The sequence below is a fragment of the Andrographis paniculata genome, unplaced genomic scaffold, assembly GCF_009805555.1.
Source record: "Andrographis paniculata isolate CXL003 unplaced genomic scaffold, ASM980555v1 Contig22END, whole genome shotgun sequence".
NCBI classification, from domain to species: domain Eukaryota; kingdom Viridiplantae; phylum Streptophyta; class Magnoliopsida; order Lamiales; family Acanthaceae; genus Andrographis; species Andrographis paniculata.
In genome coordinates, this window is record NW_026137513.1 from 2155900 (window position 1) to 2170569 (window position 14670).

Below are 14670 nucleotides of genomic sequence, written 5' to 3' on the forward strand. Positions count from 1 at the left end.
GGTAGCGATCAGTCACTTCAACCCTTTCCTCGCGGGGAAGCACAAGAAAATTAAGCCGCGGTTGAGTATCGCGAGTGTCAAAAGAAAAGCCTTTGTTATAAGTGCAAACAACCTTATAGTCCACTCCAAAAATGCGAAAGTAAATATTTTAATGTCATGGTGAATGATGATTTAGGCAACTAGGTTGCGGAGTTAAGTGAGATAAGGGAGGGTGAATTTACTGAGGAGATGGAACCTACCTTGGAAAGTACGAGAGCATGCTCGAAATTTCGTATACAATTCGATGGAGTAGAAGTGCAGACAGATTGTCACATATTTCCTCTTGGTGGGGTGGATATAATATTGGGTGTTGCATGGCTCTGGATACTAGGAAAAGTTCAAATGGATTGGGAAGCTTTGGAGATGCAGTATTACTTAACGGGGCAGCAGGTGCCTTGCGCAGCGATCCAAGGCTGTATCGAGGCCTGGAATCTATTCGGAACTTGTTGGATATTATGGAGGTGGAATTCAATGCCTTACTTTTACGTTCAGACATCAAGAGTTGCCACGACAGTCCTGAGAAATAGCTTGTACTATTTCCGAAAATTGTGCAGATTTTTGAGGAGTTTGCATAACCGAATGAATTGCCATCGACTCGCCATAGCGACCACCACATTCCATTGAAACCCTTGCAGCACCAGTATATGTACGCCCCTACAGGTACTGACTTTGGTACACGATATGCTTATTGCAGAAATCATCCGTCCCAGCACTAGCTCTTTTTCAAGCCCCGTTTTATTGGTAAAAAAAAATATAGGAGTTGGAGGTTTTGTGTTGACTATCGGAAGCTCAGTAAATCCACCATTGTCGACAAATACTCAATCCCAGTGATTCAAAAAATGTTAGATGAGCTTTCCGATGCAACAATATTTTCTAAAATCGATCTTCGTTCAGGCTATCACTAAATCCGAGTGGCACCGGATGATGTGCATAAAACTACTTTTCAGAATCATAGCGGACACTATATATTCTTAATCATGTCTTTCGGATTAACCAATGCTCCTGCCATCTTCCAGGAAATAATGAACAATCTCTTTCGACTATATTTGCGTAAATATATTTTGGTATACTTTGACGACATACTAATATATAGCCCAAGTTTATAGAAGCAGTTGCAGCACTTAACTAAAACTCTTCAGTTACTGCAAGAGAATCATTTTGTGGAAAATCGCAAGAAGTGCACATTTGGCAGCCCAAAAGTGGAATATTTGGGGCATATTATCTCTTCTGATGAAGTCTCCATGGACCCGGCTAAGATATAAGTTGTCTGGGACTAGGAAATTTCTTGTTCGACTAAGGTTGTTTGTGGTTTTCTAGGGTTGTCTGGCTATTAACAACGCTTTGGGCAATACTATGATAGCATCGCTCACCCATTGACTAATCTCCTACGGAAGAAAGCCGTAGAAAAGAGGTTTTCTTGGCTATCATCTGCACAAGATGTCTTCGATAAATTAAAGCAGGCCTTTATCACAACTTATGTGCTTGCAATGCTGGATTTTAACAAATCGTTCATCGGATAGTGTGATGCCTCTAGCTCCGGCATAGGTGCGGTTCTCTTGCAAGAACATAGGTGTATCTCTTACTTAGTAAAGCAGTGGGAGTTCGAGCTCAGGGGATATCAGTGTATGAACAAGAATTAATGAGTTTAGTATTTTCCATCCAACATTGGCGTCCATATCTAATTGGCCGTCATTTCATAGTGCATATGGATTATCATAGTTTGCGTCATCTGCTCTCTAAGAGGATTGGTACTTATGCTCAGCAGTCTTGGATAGTCAAACTTCTCAGGTATTCCTTCAATGTGGTTTATAAACCAGGTCGTATCAATGCTGCTGATTCCCTCTCCCATCAGCATGAGCTTTCATTGATGTCTACTGATCATGCACAGAGGCTGGTTCCCACCGAAACAACCAAGTTTTTTGCGATTTCTTCATTTCAGTGGCCAGCTAGAGACGAGCTCGTGGCCGAGCAAAAATATGATCAGGCATTATAGACGATTATCCAAGATCTTGTCTCATAAAACATATCGCATTCCTATTATGAATATTGACAAAGAATTCTATTGTATCGGGGGCATCTGGTGTTGTCGGCAACATCCCAATGAATAGAAAAATTGTTGAAGGAATTTCATGACACCCCACTTGGTGGTCATGCGGGAGTACACCACACCTACCGATGATTGGCAGATTATGTGTATTGGGCAGGAATGTATCGCCGAGTTTGCGAATATATTGAACAATGCCTCACTTGCCAAAAGGCTTTCTCTTGGAGGCTTCTGCAACCCCTCCCTCTCTAAAAGAAAGTTTGAGAAGATTTAGCAATGGATTTCATCACTAGCCTTCCTCAATCGTTGGGATTCTCTTGTGTCTTGGTAGTCATTGACCGATTTCAGTAAATATGGGCACTTTATTGCACTACGGCGCCATTACACTGCCACGTCCATTGCCGAGATCTTTGTCAATGAAATAGTTCATCTACATGGAATGTCGTGTACAGATCGTGACCAAGTTTTATGAGTTGTTTATGGCAAGAGATGTTTCGTTTGCAGGGCACAAAATTACTTTTCGGCTCAGCATACCACTTGGAAACTGATGGCCAAACTGAAGTCTTGAACCGCACACTGGAGACATACCTTCGTTGTTTTTGCTCGGAATAGCCCTGAAAATGGGCAACTTGCCTTTCGTGGGTTGAGTTATGGTACAACACCTCCTTCCACACTGCTGCTACCACCACCCCCTTCTCGACCGTCTATGGCCGACCGCTCCCCACACTGTATAGATGAATGTCGAGTTGCTGCAGCTTCAGAGTTACTTGGCGGTTGCGTGGTAGTACTTTGACGGTTGAAACACCACTTAGAGCGTGCTCAACAACACATGGTCCTGGCAGCCAACGCCATCACCGTGAGCTCACTTTCCAGGTTGGTGATTTGGTATTCTTGAAGGTCAGACCCTTTCGCCAGGTAGCTTGCGCCAGGGCATCCATCACAAGCTCATGCCCAAATTTTATGGACCATTCCGTGTCATTCGCCGTGTGAGAAAGGTCGTATATAAGCCGCATTTGCCGGCTATTAGCTGTATCCATCTTGTGTTTCATGTATCTCAACTTTGTCAAGTGTTGGGCGATCACCCAATCGAGCCTTATTTACCCGACAACCTAGAGGGCGAGTAGCTGCATGTTTACGATCCTGAAGTTGTTTTGGATAGACTACTAATCAAATGTGCCTAATGTATAGTTCCTCAAGTCCTGGTTAAGTATAATGTTATATATTTATTAAATATAAAATTATTATTTATTTTAATTTTTTGCTAATATTATTGAACAATTGTGAATAAATTCAAATTAATTTGTGAATTAATGAACTAAAATTTGTGTTTGTATTTGATTTACTTAATTTTTTTATTTTTTTTTATCCATACATGCACATTCTCACGTATTTTATAAAGATCAAACGTTTAACCTCAAGTATCGGTTAAGTTACACCGTTGATTGATCGGCTTAACTTTGAGAAGAAATATTAAAATGGTGTTTAAAAACTAATTTATTAAATACCTTTTAAGTTGCAAATAACAATTTTAAGTATTTGGTAAATTAATTTTTTTAAAAAGCTTATTTATTCTAAAAGCTAATTTCTAAAGCACATACATAAGCATGAAGATTCTATTTTTTTTTTATTCTTAATTTGACTTTATACATTAATATCTTATTTATACACGTATATTAATATATTTTTGTTATATTATTTATTAATTATATTAAAATATCATTTGTTCCATTTCACTAAGATAACAAACCTATATTTTCTTCCAGTAAATTATATATTTATTTTTATAACTTTAAAATAATTAAATAATTATTATTTATATATAAAATATTTACTTTTCTAAAAAATAAATATGAAATAGACAATATTAATATTATTAATCTATATATATCACATCATTTTTTATTAAAAATAAAAATATAAATAACAAAATCAATTTGCACATAAATATGAAGTTTTGAATGAATATAAATATATTTGTTTATTTAAGAGAGATATAAAAATAATTTTTTTTAATGAATTTTGAATAGGTCTTTATACCAAAAAAATAAGGCAAATATGTCATTTTTAAAAACTATAAAATTTAAAATTTAAAATACTACTCCCTCCCTCCCAAACAAGGTGCAACATTTGCTTTTGGCACGATTTTTTAGGTGGGTAGTATTAAGTAGTATAATTTAGAAATTAGATGATGTGATAGAGAGAAAATATATATTTTATTTTTTTATTTGAATGATGCGAGGGAATAAAGTATGTGATAGTATAGTTAATTATTTTCTATTTTGAAAATGTTGCAGGATGTTTGAGACATACCAAAAAAAATATTGGAGGGTGTTTGAGAAGGAGAGAATATTAAAATATATAATTATTTTAAATAAACAAATTATAAAAAACGGATAAAAATAAAAACTACGAACGAATGATGTAAAACACAACTAGTATCAGACCTCATTAGTAATGGTCTAGAAATCAATTGCATTATCTAGGCGTATAGTCTTAATTTTGCGAGTAGATAATAAAAAAACATGTGACCATCTGATAGATGCATCAATAAACACCATAAAATATTTAAATGGCACATACGGTGGGTCTATTGGTCCACATATATCCCCGTGTATTCTTTCCAAAAATGTAGGTGATTGATTCAATACCTACTTTAGCTGGTGATGGCCTGATTATCAATTTTCTCTGAGTGCAGGCAACACAGGTTAACTAATTTGAGTTTAATACTTTTTGACCTTTTAATGAATGGTCATGCGACTTCTCAATTATTCGTCTCATCATTATACTACCAGGATGCCCAAGGCGATCATGCCATATATAAAAATCGGTAGTCTTTTGATCTACCGTGAGGTGTGTTTCAACAATACCTAATCTGACATAATATAAACCAGTAGAGAGTGAGGGTAATATCTCAATGATGCTTTTTTTTTATCAATGATATTGGTGATCAATAAAAATTCACCATCGGTATCACTCATAATTTCAATGTGATAACCATTTTTCCGAATGTCCTGAAAGCTCAGTAAATTTCTTCGAGCTTTAGTGGCCAACAGTGCATACTGTATCACAATTTTCGTCCCCGCGGGGAGAAATATAATGGCTTCTCCAGAGCCTTCAATTAATTTCGCACTGCCACTTATTGTATTGACATTCATTTTTTCCCTTGTCAAATGAGAGAAATATTTTTTGTGTTTCAATATAGTATGTGTCGTTGCACTGTCAATGAAACACATATTTGCATCATTTGTTTGGCATCCATATAACCTTCAAATATAAATAAACATAGTATTACTAAAGTTAAATATAAATATTACAAAATGCATTACAAAAAGGTAGTATGTGATAATTTAAATATTACAAAATATAAAATGACATAATATGTCCATCACTGGGGGTTTGTTGGATCTACGAAAATATCGGTTATATCAAGATGCGTTGTGTAGTAATCCAAAAGATCATCATCAGGGTCGTCATCGTTATCAACGTGATTAGTCTCGACCCCTTTCTCTTTTTTTCTGCAGTGAGGCTTGATAAAGATCGGCTAGGTGTTTGGCTGTTCTGCAGGTATTGGCCCAATGGTCTTTAATGCCACACCGATTACAAATGCCGATTTGTCTCTTTCCCTATTTAGCCTTTTCGGCTATATCCCCATATTGAGGTTTACTCTGTTTCCTACTAATGTCAAAACCGCGGTGATTGTAAGGGGTATATCGACCGCGTTGACTCTCATGACTGCGACCACGTCCACGGCCTCTACCACGTCCTCGGCCTCGGTCAGAAAATGTTACGTTCACTTCAGGGAACGGACTCGAACCAGTGGACCGGGACTGATGATTTTTCATCAGTAACTCATTATTTTGCTCAGCTAATAAAAGACATGCAATAAGCTGTTTTACATGGATTTACTTTCTGCGGCAACATTCTGAACTTCCATCTATTTTTATGGACTTTGCTAAAATGATACATATCCAATTTTCCTCCACCATAAAAACTCTCCGCACAAATAATGCTCTTGAGTATACCAATTCATCCTTCCTTCGTTTCCTCTCTGATCAGGGTACTGTTGTCCAATGCTCCTGCCCATACACCTCTCCACAAAATGGTCGCGCCGAACGTAAACACCGACATATCCTCAATACAGTCCGCACCCTTCTCTTATCTGCCTCTTGTCCGGATCGCTTTTGGGGGGAAGCCGCACTCACTGTTGTCCACACTATAAATCGTGTCCCTTCCTCTATCATGGGTTATGTTAGTCCATTTGAAAGACTATTTAATTGTGCTTCTGATTATTGTCTTCTCCGCCCTTTCGGTTGTGTCAGTTTTGTCCTCCTCCCTCCTCATGAGCGCACTAAGTTAGAACCTCGCACGCGTCTGTGTTGCTTCCTGGGATACGGGTTAGAGCATAAGGGTTATCGTTGTTGGGATCCCATTTCCAATAGACTACGTATTTCTCGTCATGTCACATTCTAGGAGAATACTAAATTCTCTACCTTGTCCCACTTTCGTGTCCCCTTCGATCGTTCGTCTCCGTTCTTTGCCTTGTTCTCTCCACCTCTATTCCCCTCCGATGACACGGCCCCGTCCCCCTCTCCTGACGCTGTCCCGGTTGCGCCTCCTGAACCGACGCTGATCCCCGAGCCTACTCCTACTCTCAAATCCGATACATCACCATCACCAGAGCCTGACACTACTTCGTTCTCAGACCCTGATCCTGGCACTCTTCGTTCCACTCGGGTTAGTCACCTTCCTACTCACTTACTTGATTATCACTGCTTCTCTGCCACCTTGTCCCACCATGAGCCCAGGTCCTTTCGTGAGGCGTATGCGGATCCGTTGTGGCGGCAGGCTATGTCTGAGGAGTTGCAGGCTTTGGAGAAAACCCATACGTGGGATATGGTTGATCTTCCCTCTGGCAAGAAACCTATTGGCTGCAAGTGGGTATTCAGAATCAAAACTCACTTTGATGGATCCATCGAGCGCTACAAGGCGCGTTTGGTAGCCAAAGGCTACACCCAGCAGTATGGTATAGACTATGGGGAGACATTTGCCCCGGTTGCTCGTCTCACCTCTGTCCGTTGTCTTATCGCTATCGCTGCCGCTCGTCGGTGGCCCCTGCACCAGCTCGATGTCAAGAATGCGGTCTTGCATGGTGATTTATCCGAGGAATCTATATGTCTCATCCTCCTGGTTTTCCTACCTCTTCCAAGGTATGTAAACTTCATTGTGCCCTATATGGTTTAAGCAGGCACCTCGAGCTTGATTTTTCGAAATTTAGCTCTACTCTACTCCAGCTTGGCTTTACTTCCAGCGACCATGATTCGGCTCTCTTCTTTCGACGTGGGTCAGCTGGAATTACTATTTTACTACTTTATGTGGATGACATGATCATTACGGGAGATGATGCATCAGGTATCTCTGAGCTGCAGGCTCATCTACACCGCCACTTTGAGATGAAGAGTCTAGGGCCTCTTCGGTACTTCCTAGGACTTGAGATCTCCGACACCTTCGACGGATATTATCTCTCTCAAGCCAAGTATGCCTCCGACCTCTTGTCTAGTGCCGGTCTCACTGACTCCAAGACTGACCCTACGCCTCTTGATTCTGATTGTCGTCTTACTCCGATGGACGGCGTCCCCCTTGATGATCCTATTCTGTTTCGTCAGCTGGTGGGAAGTCTGATCTACCTGACTGTCACTTGACCGGATATTGCCTATGCCGTCCATATCATCAGTCAGTTTATGTCTGCTCCTCGTACGACTCATCATTCTGCTGTTCTACGGATTCTCCGATACATCAAAGGCACTCTCCTTCATGGGCTTCATTATTCTGCTCGTTCTTCCTTAGTTTTGACCGGGTATTCTGACGCTGACTGGGTGGGAGATCCCTCTGATCTCCGCTCGACCACCGGGTTTTGCTTCTTCTTTGGCGACTCGCTTATTTTGTGGCACAGCAAGAAACAGACGGTTGTCTCCCGGTCCAGTGCAGAGTCCGAATATAGATCTCTTGCCGACACTACTGCCGAGCTTCTATGGCTTCACTGGCTGCTGGCTGATCTCGGAGTTTCTCAGTCCTCTGCCACTATTATCCATTGCGACAGTCAGAGCGCCATGAAGATTTCGACGAATGATGTCTTGCACGAGCGTACGAAGCACATTGAGATCTACTGTCACCTTGTACGTCATCACGTTGCTCATGGAAACATCTCCTTGTCTCCCATTCCCTCTGCTGATCAGACTGCCGACGGATTCACCAAGCCTTATCTTCCCGGCCGTTTTCAGTCATTCTTGAGCAAACTCAAGTTGGATTCCACCGTTCCACCTTGAGTTTGAGGGGGGATGTTGATATATATTGTATATATTTAGATATATATATATCCCTGCCTAATATATCTCTTGTATAAATATAATATTGTACTCTAATTGTAAACAATGAAAATATAGTTTATTCAATTAATCCTAACAACGGTGAAACCTGTAAATGTAGGCACTGATCCAAATCTTCCAATGATTGGGTCTGAAACGAACTATCCGTAAATATCCATATAGTGTTCGCTTCATTTCCAATCATCCGGTCGAATCCGAGACGATGATAGTGTTGGAAAATATTTTAGCGAAATATGAGATACGGCGAAAATAAAAAATCACATAGATGCGAAATCAAATTCGAGCCTCGCATTGTACGCAATTTCGTTGAAGCGAATTCGGCTCTTCACCGATCGCCTCCCAAGATAGAACGAATTGTTAACGGAATAACATATTCAGCAAATCGAATTAGAAAACTTTTTGGAAGAAAATTTGAAATTTTCTAAGAACTCACGTGAAAGAAGTTTTCCTTATTTCAGAAAATGGAGAATTATTTTGTATTTAATCACGTATAGAGAAAAAAAAACTGCCCACTTCTGCACGTTGCATTCAGTTGCAACAAACTATTTTATTTGATTATTTATTTATTTCTTTTTTCAAATTAAAATAAATTAATCAAATAAAATGTGGGACAAATAATTTATTCCTCTTTCACTTATTTAATTAAATACCCAACAGATAAAAATGCATTGGATCCGCATCCACCATCGGCTCCAACAACACAAGAATCCGAGCCTGATGCTCGCGGAACAACCACCGGACCTCCCTCTGAGAATAGGATTTTCCTATCCCCGTAGGTTCCATACCAATATTGAGAAATCCTTTATCGGGGAATAGAAGAGAGGCGTGCATAGCAGGGCCGTCTCAGACTTTTTTGGGGCCCTGAGCAAAAATAAATTATAGGCCCTATAAACAAGTTATTGAAATTTATTTTCAAAGTAATATCATTTATTGGCGACGATTGGACAAGAGGTTGAACATGACGGTTTGGGCAATGTCGATTTGAGAGAAAAAAAAAAAGAAAGATGAAAGACGGACTGTTTGGAGATTCAAAAAGCAAAAATGACTGAGGGAGAGTGAAAGAGAGAATGTGAGACGGGTTTGGTGTGAATGGGTGGGTGCAGTGTGACAAAGTGTGAAATAAAGAAGTGTAGACCGCGATTGAATTTGAAAAGATGAGAAGAGACATGGTTAGAAAGAAGATATAGGAAAATATATATGATGAGTTTAAATTTAATTTTAAAATTAAATTAGATAATTAAGAAAAGAAAAAAAATATAAACTAGTTAAAATTTAATTTTAAAATTTAAAATTTAATAATAATAATAATAATAAATAATATTTTAAAATATGGACCATCTATTAATTAGGACCCTAAGCAGTTGTTCATTCTGGTCCTGCTAAGAACCGCCCATGTTCCTACAGCTGGGAATGACTGCGAGTAATCTAACGGGACACTGTAGGAGGTGGCGCCACGGAGCAATCGCCCCCGAAAGAGTATCAACAGTCGGAGGCTATGAAACTACCACTTTATTAGGAGTCACCACCGCCAATGCGTTAGCACTAGTAGGAAATTTTGGAGTAAATTATGAGATTATTTTATTAATCATCAAAATAAGAGCTTATATATAGGCAATACAAAACAAATTCGATAGACCAAATCTAAATATAAATCTACTAAATCTAAAACTAAAAATATCTAAAATATCTCAACATCTCCCCTCAAACTCAAGTAGTATAACAAAAACCAACTTAAGTTTGATAAAAAAAGTTGAATATAGACGCAAGAGATGCAAATGAAAATAACAGTTGACTCTCCATCGGAGCCAAAAACGACATGACTCTTCATCAGAGCCAAAAACGACAGGACTCTGAATGGAATCAGAGTCAAACACAGACGGATAACTATAAACAGATAACAGACATCGGACAAATCACAAATAACAAACATATTGCAGACATCGGACAGATTGCAAAACAGATCGCAGACATCTGACAGATTGCAAAACAGATCGCAAACATCGGACAGATTGCAAAACATATCGCAAAAATCGGACAACAGACAAATCACATCTAAAAAATCGGAAAGATCACAGCGGCGGAACTGCCATTCGAATTAAGGGGGGCTAATTATAAAAAATTCGCAATATACCGAAAAATCGGTATGATAATAGTATATAGTGATACTAAATTTAGAGTTTTATACCCAAATAGTACAATTAAAAATAATATTTTTTTTTTATCAATATATTAAATTATTGGTATATGATAATATTTTAAATATTAAATTATCAAATTATATATCGTTATTGTACCTAAAAGAATTCATATAGTATTATATTATATCGAAGTTCCGATAAAAAAAATAGAAAATTTTGGTACTAAAATGTACTCCCTCTGTCAACATACAAAGTATACATTTACTTTTGCCGCGATGTTTAAAAAATAATCGTATTTTAATTATAGTGGGTAGTTAAAAGTAGTGTAATGACATTTTTGCCCTTATTTTTTTGGTGTAAAAGTAATGATGTGGTGTAAAGTAAGGGTGCGTTTGTTTGGGGTATTAGATTAGATTTCCACTGTTCATCTCATTTTTTCCCCCAAAAACATCAAATCAAAATACCTATTTTTCATTTTTTATATTATACTAAAAATCAATTTTACATTCAAAATATCACATCAACACCTATTTATATACAACTATTCAAATTCAAAATTTTTACTATTCAAATCTCAACTCAAAATCCAAATCCCCAAACAAACACACCCTAAGAGTATTTATGGAAAAAAAGTAAGGTATTTAATGAAATATTGACTTTGTAATTTGAAGTCCCAATATAGAAATATGTATATTTTCTAGCTGGATGGATGAAATATTATATATCAAATTTTTATAGTTTTTAATTATTTTTTATTATATATAATTTAAAATATAAATATATTATATTAAAATTTTAAGGGATTGGTGGGGGCAGGGGCCTCTGTAATTTGGTCATTATATATATATTAAAATTTTAAGAGATTGTTTGGGGTTTTGGATTTTGAAGTGAGATTTAAATAGTAAAAATTTTGAATTTGAATAGTTGCATGATGTGATATTAATAGGTGTTGATGTGATGTTTTGAATGTAAAATTAATTTTTAGTATAATATAAAAAATGAAAAATAGGTGTTTGATTTGATATTTTTTGGGAAAAAAAATGGGATAAATAGTGTATTTAAAATCCAATCTCCAAACAAACACAAAATAATGAATATGTGTGGTATATTAGTTTTTTTTTTCTTTAATGTGTTGTTTTTCTTTTTTAGAAAAAACAATATATATGAGCGCAAGTGTGTTTGTTTTGTAAATTTATTTGAAAAATATATTTTTTTATGTAAGTTATATGGAATATAAAAATAATAATTGTATGATATATTAATTTTTCAAAAAAAAAATATGTATATTGATATTTTTTATGTTGTTTTTTCATAAATTTTTATTAATTTTGAATATTCATATAAAAAATTAAAATTTACAATGTAAATTTCATTTAATTAAATTAAAATTAAAATTTATAATGGAAATTTGTATGGGACCCGTTATACTCATTTCCTAACCCATCAAAATTTTGAAAGCTTTATATTAAAAATTAAGTTTTTATATTTGAAAATTTCCAATTTTATCTTGAAATAATAATAAAAAATCAATATTCTTTTCGTCTAAAAAGAAAAGGATTTATTTGTGTTGGGTATGAGATTAAAAAATTTTAATATTTCATTGATAGGTAATGGGTAAAAGATTTTTTTTACACTTGTGATTGTATTTTAGTTAAAATATAAAAAATAGTAACATTTTTGTAATAATAATAAAAAATTAGGAATAATTTTATGATTATGTGATAATTTATGAAAATGAGACTATTAAATTGAGACGGACAAAAATAATAAAACATGACTATTGAATTGAGAGAGATGAAGTAATTTTTTTATGGAAATTTATATTAATTTTAGAATTTATATGAAAAAAAAATTAATTTTATATATATATGTTTGTATACATTATAGTATTTTATTTATATATATACAAAAAATTCAAAAATATATATTTATCTATTATATATTTGTATTGTTTTATTTAAAAAATATCCTATACTTTGTATATATTTGAAGATGTATTTTTAATATTTTATTCGCATGGATTGTAAGATGTTAAACTAATTTGATTACACATTTTATTTTATGATACTTTAATTTTATTTTTTTTTTTGATAAACCCGCACATATTAGGGGTCGTAAGCCGGTACTCCTTCCGTCCCAAATATCCTGCAATTTTTTTTTTTTTTCGGTATGTTCCAAACACTCTGCAACATTTCCAAAATAGGAAATAATTAATTATACTTAATCTCTACCTCACACTTTATCCCCTCACATCATCCAAATAAAAAAATAAAATATATATTTCTCTCTCTATCACATCATCTAATTTCTAAATTATCCTACTTGATACTACCCACTTAAAAACCCGTGCCAAAAGGAAATATTGCACCTTGTTTGGGACGGAGGGAGTATTTTATATATCTATATTGTGTTATTTTGAGTAATTTTTTTAATATTTTATATGTGTTCTAGTTGTTGAAGAAAACATTTAGATATAAAATTAATATTATGATGACTCTAAATATGAACATATTCTTAGCTTGACAAAAATGTGTATTACTCGAATTTCTGTATAAAAACCATCAAAATAACTTGTAAATGGCATACATTATTGATCTATATCGCTTGGCATGATCCAGAATTCGTTGTTTAGATTATTAACGGTTTTTGCCCTTCTTAAGCGGTAGTTTGGTATCAGAAAAGTTAAGGCAGACGCCGCAAGCGACAGCCGCCTCCGCTCACAAGCGCCCAGAACAGCCTCTGAAAAGACTAAGGCATGAGAGGCAAGCGAAAGTCTCCACCGCTCGCAAACGACAGCCAGACACCCACCGCTGCAGATCGTCTCCAGATTTCAACTAAGTGTTCCAACTGCAGCGGTACAACCATTCCAATTCCAGCCAGCACAAGCGAGCCTAGCTGCGTTGATGCCCCCCAGCTCTCCAGCAAGCGAGGAAGATCTAAGCCCTTGAAATTCAACGCAAGCGAAGCGGGCACCTTGGGAGTTATGGCCAGCAACTGCTTCAACAGAATAACTACCAGCAACCGCCTAACTGCCCAGCGGTTGGAACCACCTGGCAACTGCTTACAACCGTCCCTTTTCACCTGCTATAAATAGGGCCAGATATCTTTATGTAAAAAGATCGATACTTTTGTGATTTTAGAATACTTCTAGCAATTTCGCGTTCGTCGTCTTCCTGTCTCAGAGAGCTCTAACCCTATAAGGGAGTTCCCCACAGGAATGGCCAAGGGAGTAGGGTGTCCCCTCTCCCTTGGCCAAGTCTTTACTGTTTTTTTTTAGACTAGATTACTGCTTTCGTTTACAGCTTTGTAGTTATAATCTTTTACGCTTTCGTAGTATATGATGAAATATCATCCATTTCTTCAAACTCAACTCTTCCACACTTTCTCCACACTTATATAAATCTGAATTTAGAGGATTTCATTTCACTGGGTTAGAGCGTGAGAGGAATCGATTATCCGAGCCTTGTTACGCTGCAAGCGGTCTCAAGGTAGTTCAATGTAGTTAAGTACGCGAGAGCCTTGTCGACCTGCTTAACTACTGTTCTGAATTCGATTTTGATTAAGTAGTAGTAACACAGAGATTAAAGCCACTAATGAGGCAGACATTGGGAAAATTAATGAGACATAGGCGGTGGTCTATTAGGTCGCAGAGATTCCTAGTGACAGTAGGGTTTCTTTCTTATAATGTCTCGATTCTAGGTGTCATTGAAGTCTTGTTGTAAATCCCTTCAGGTCAAAATTCCAATGTTATGAGTTCTTTACAATTCAGTTTATATAATTACAATATCTTCCTCCAACCGTTTCCGTAATACACATATATTCTTCCGATAACACACCTACATCATTCGCCCACTACATCTAGGAAAATCTATCCATTTAGTAACGCACAGATCAGACACAACACCTCTCATAGACCCTATGTCGCTTATATATATACATATACAATGTGGCGCTCACTCATGTCCCGTTCACTCGGTAACCGCGATTCATCCATGTCCCGCTCATCTGGTCCCCACTCCCGCTCATGTCCCAATCATCTGGTTACCGCTGGCATTTCACTTTCCGC

General features: G+C 36.6%; 1 protein-coding gene across 1 annotated transcript; it reads left to right on the top strand.

Annotated features, from left to right (window-relative positions):
• The first annotated feature begins 7821 nt into the window (after window positions 1-7821).
• On the top strand, window positions 7822-8406 carry LOC127245343 (secreted RxLR effector protein 161-like). The gene has a single exon (XM_051266177.1). The coding sequence runs from the start codon at window positions 7822-7824 to the stop codon at window positions 8404-8406; it is 585 nt and encodes a 194-aa protein (XP_051122134.1).
• Window positions 8407-14670: the final 6264 nt, after the last annotated feature.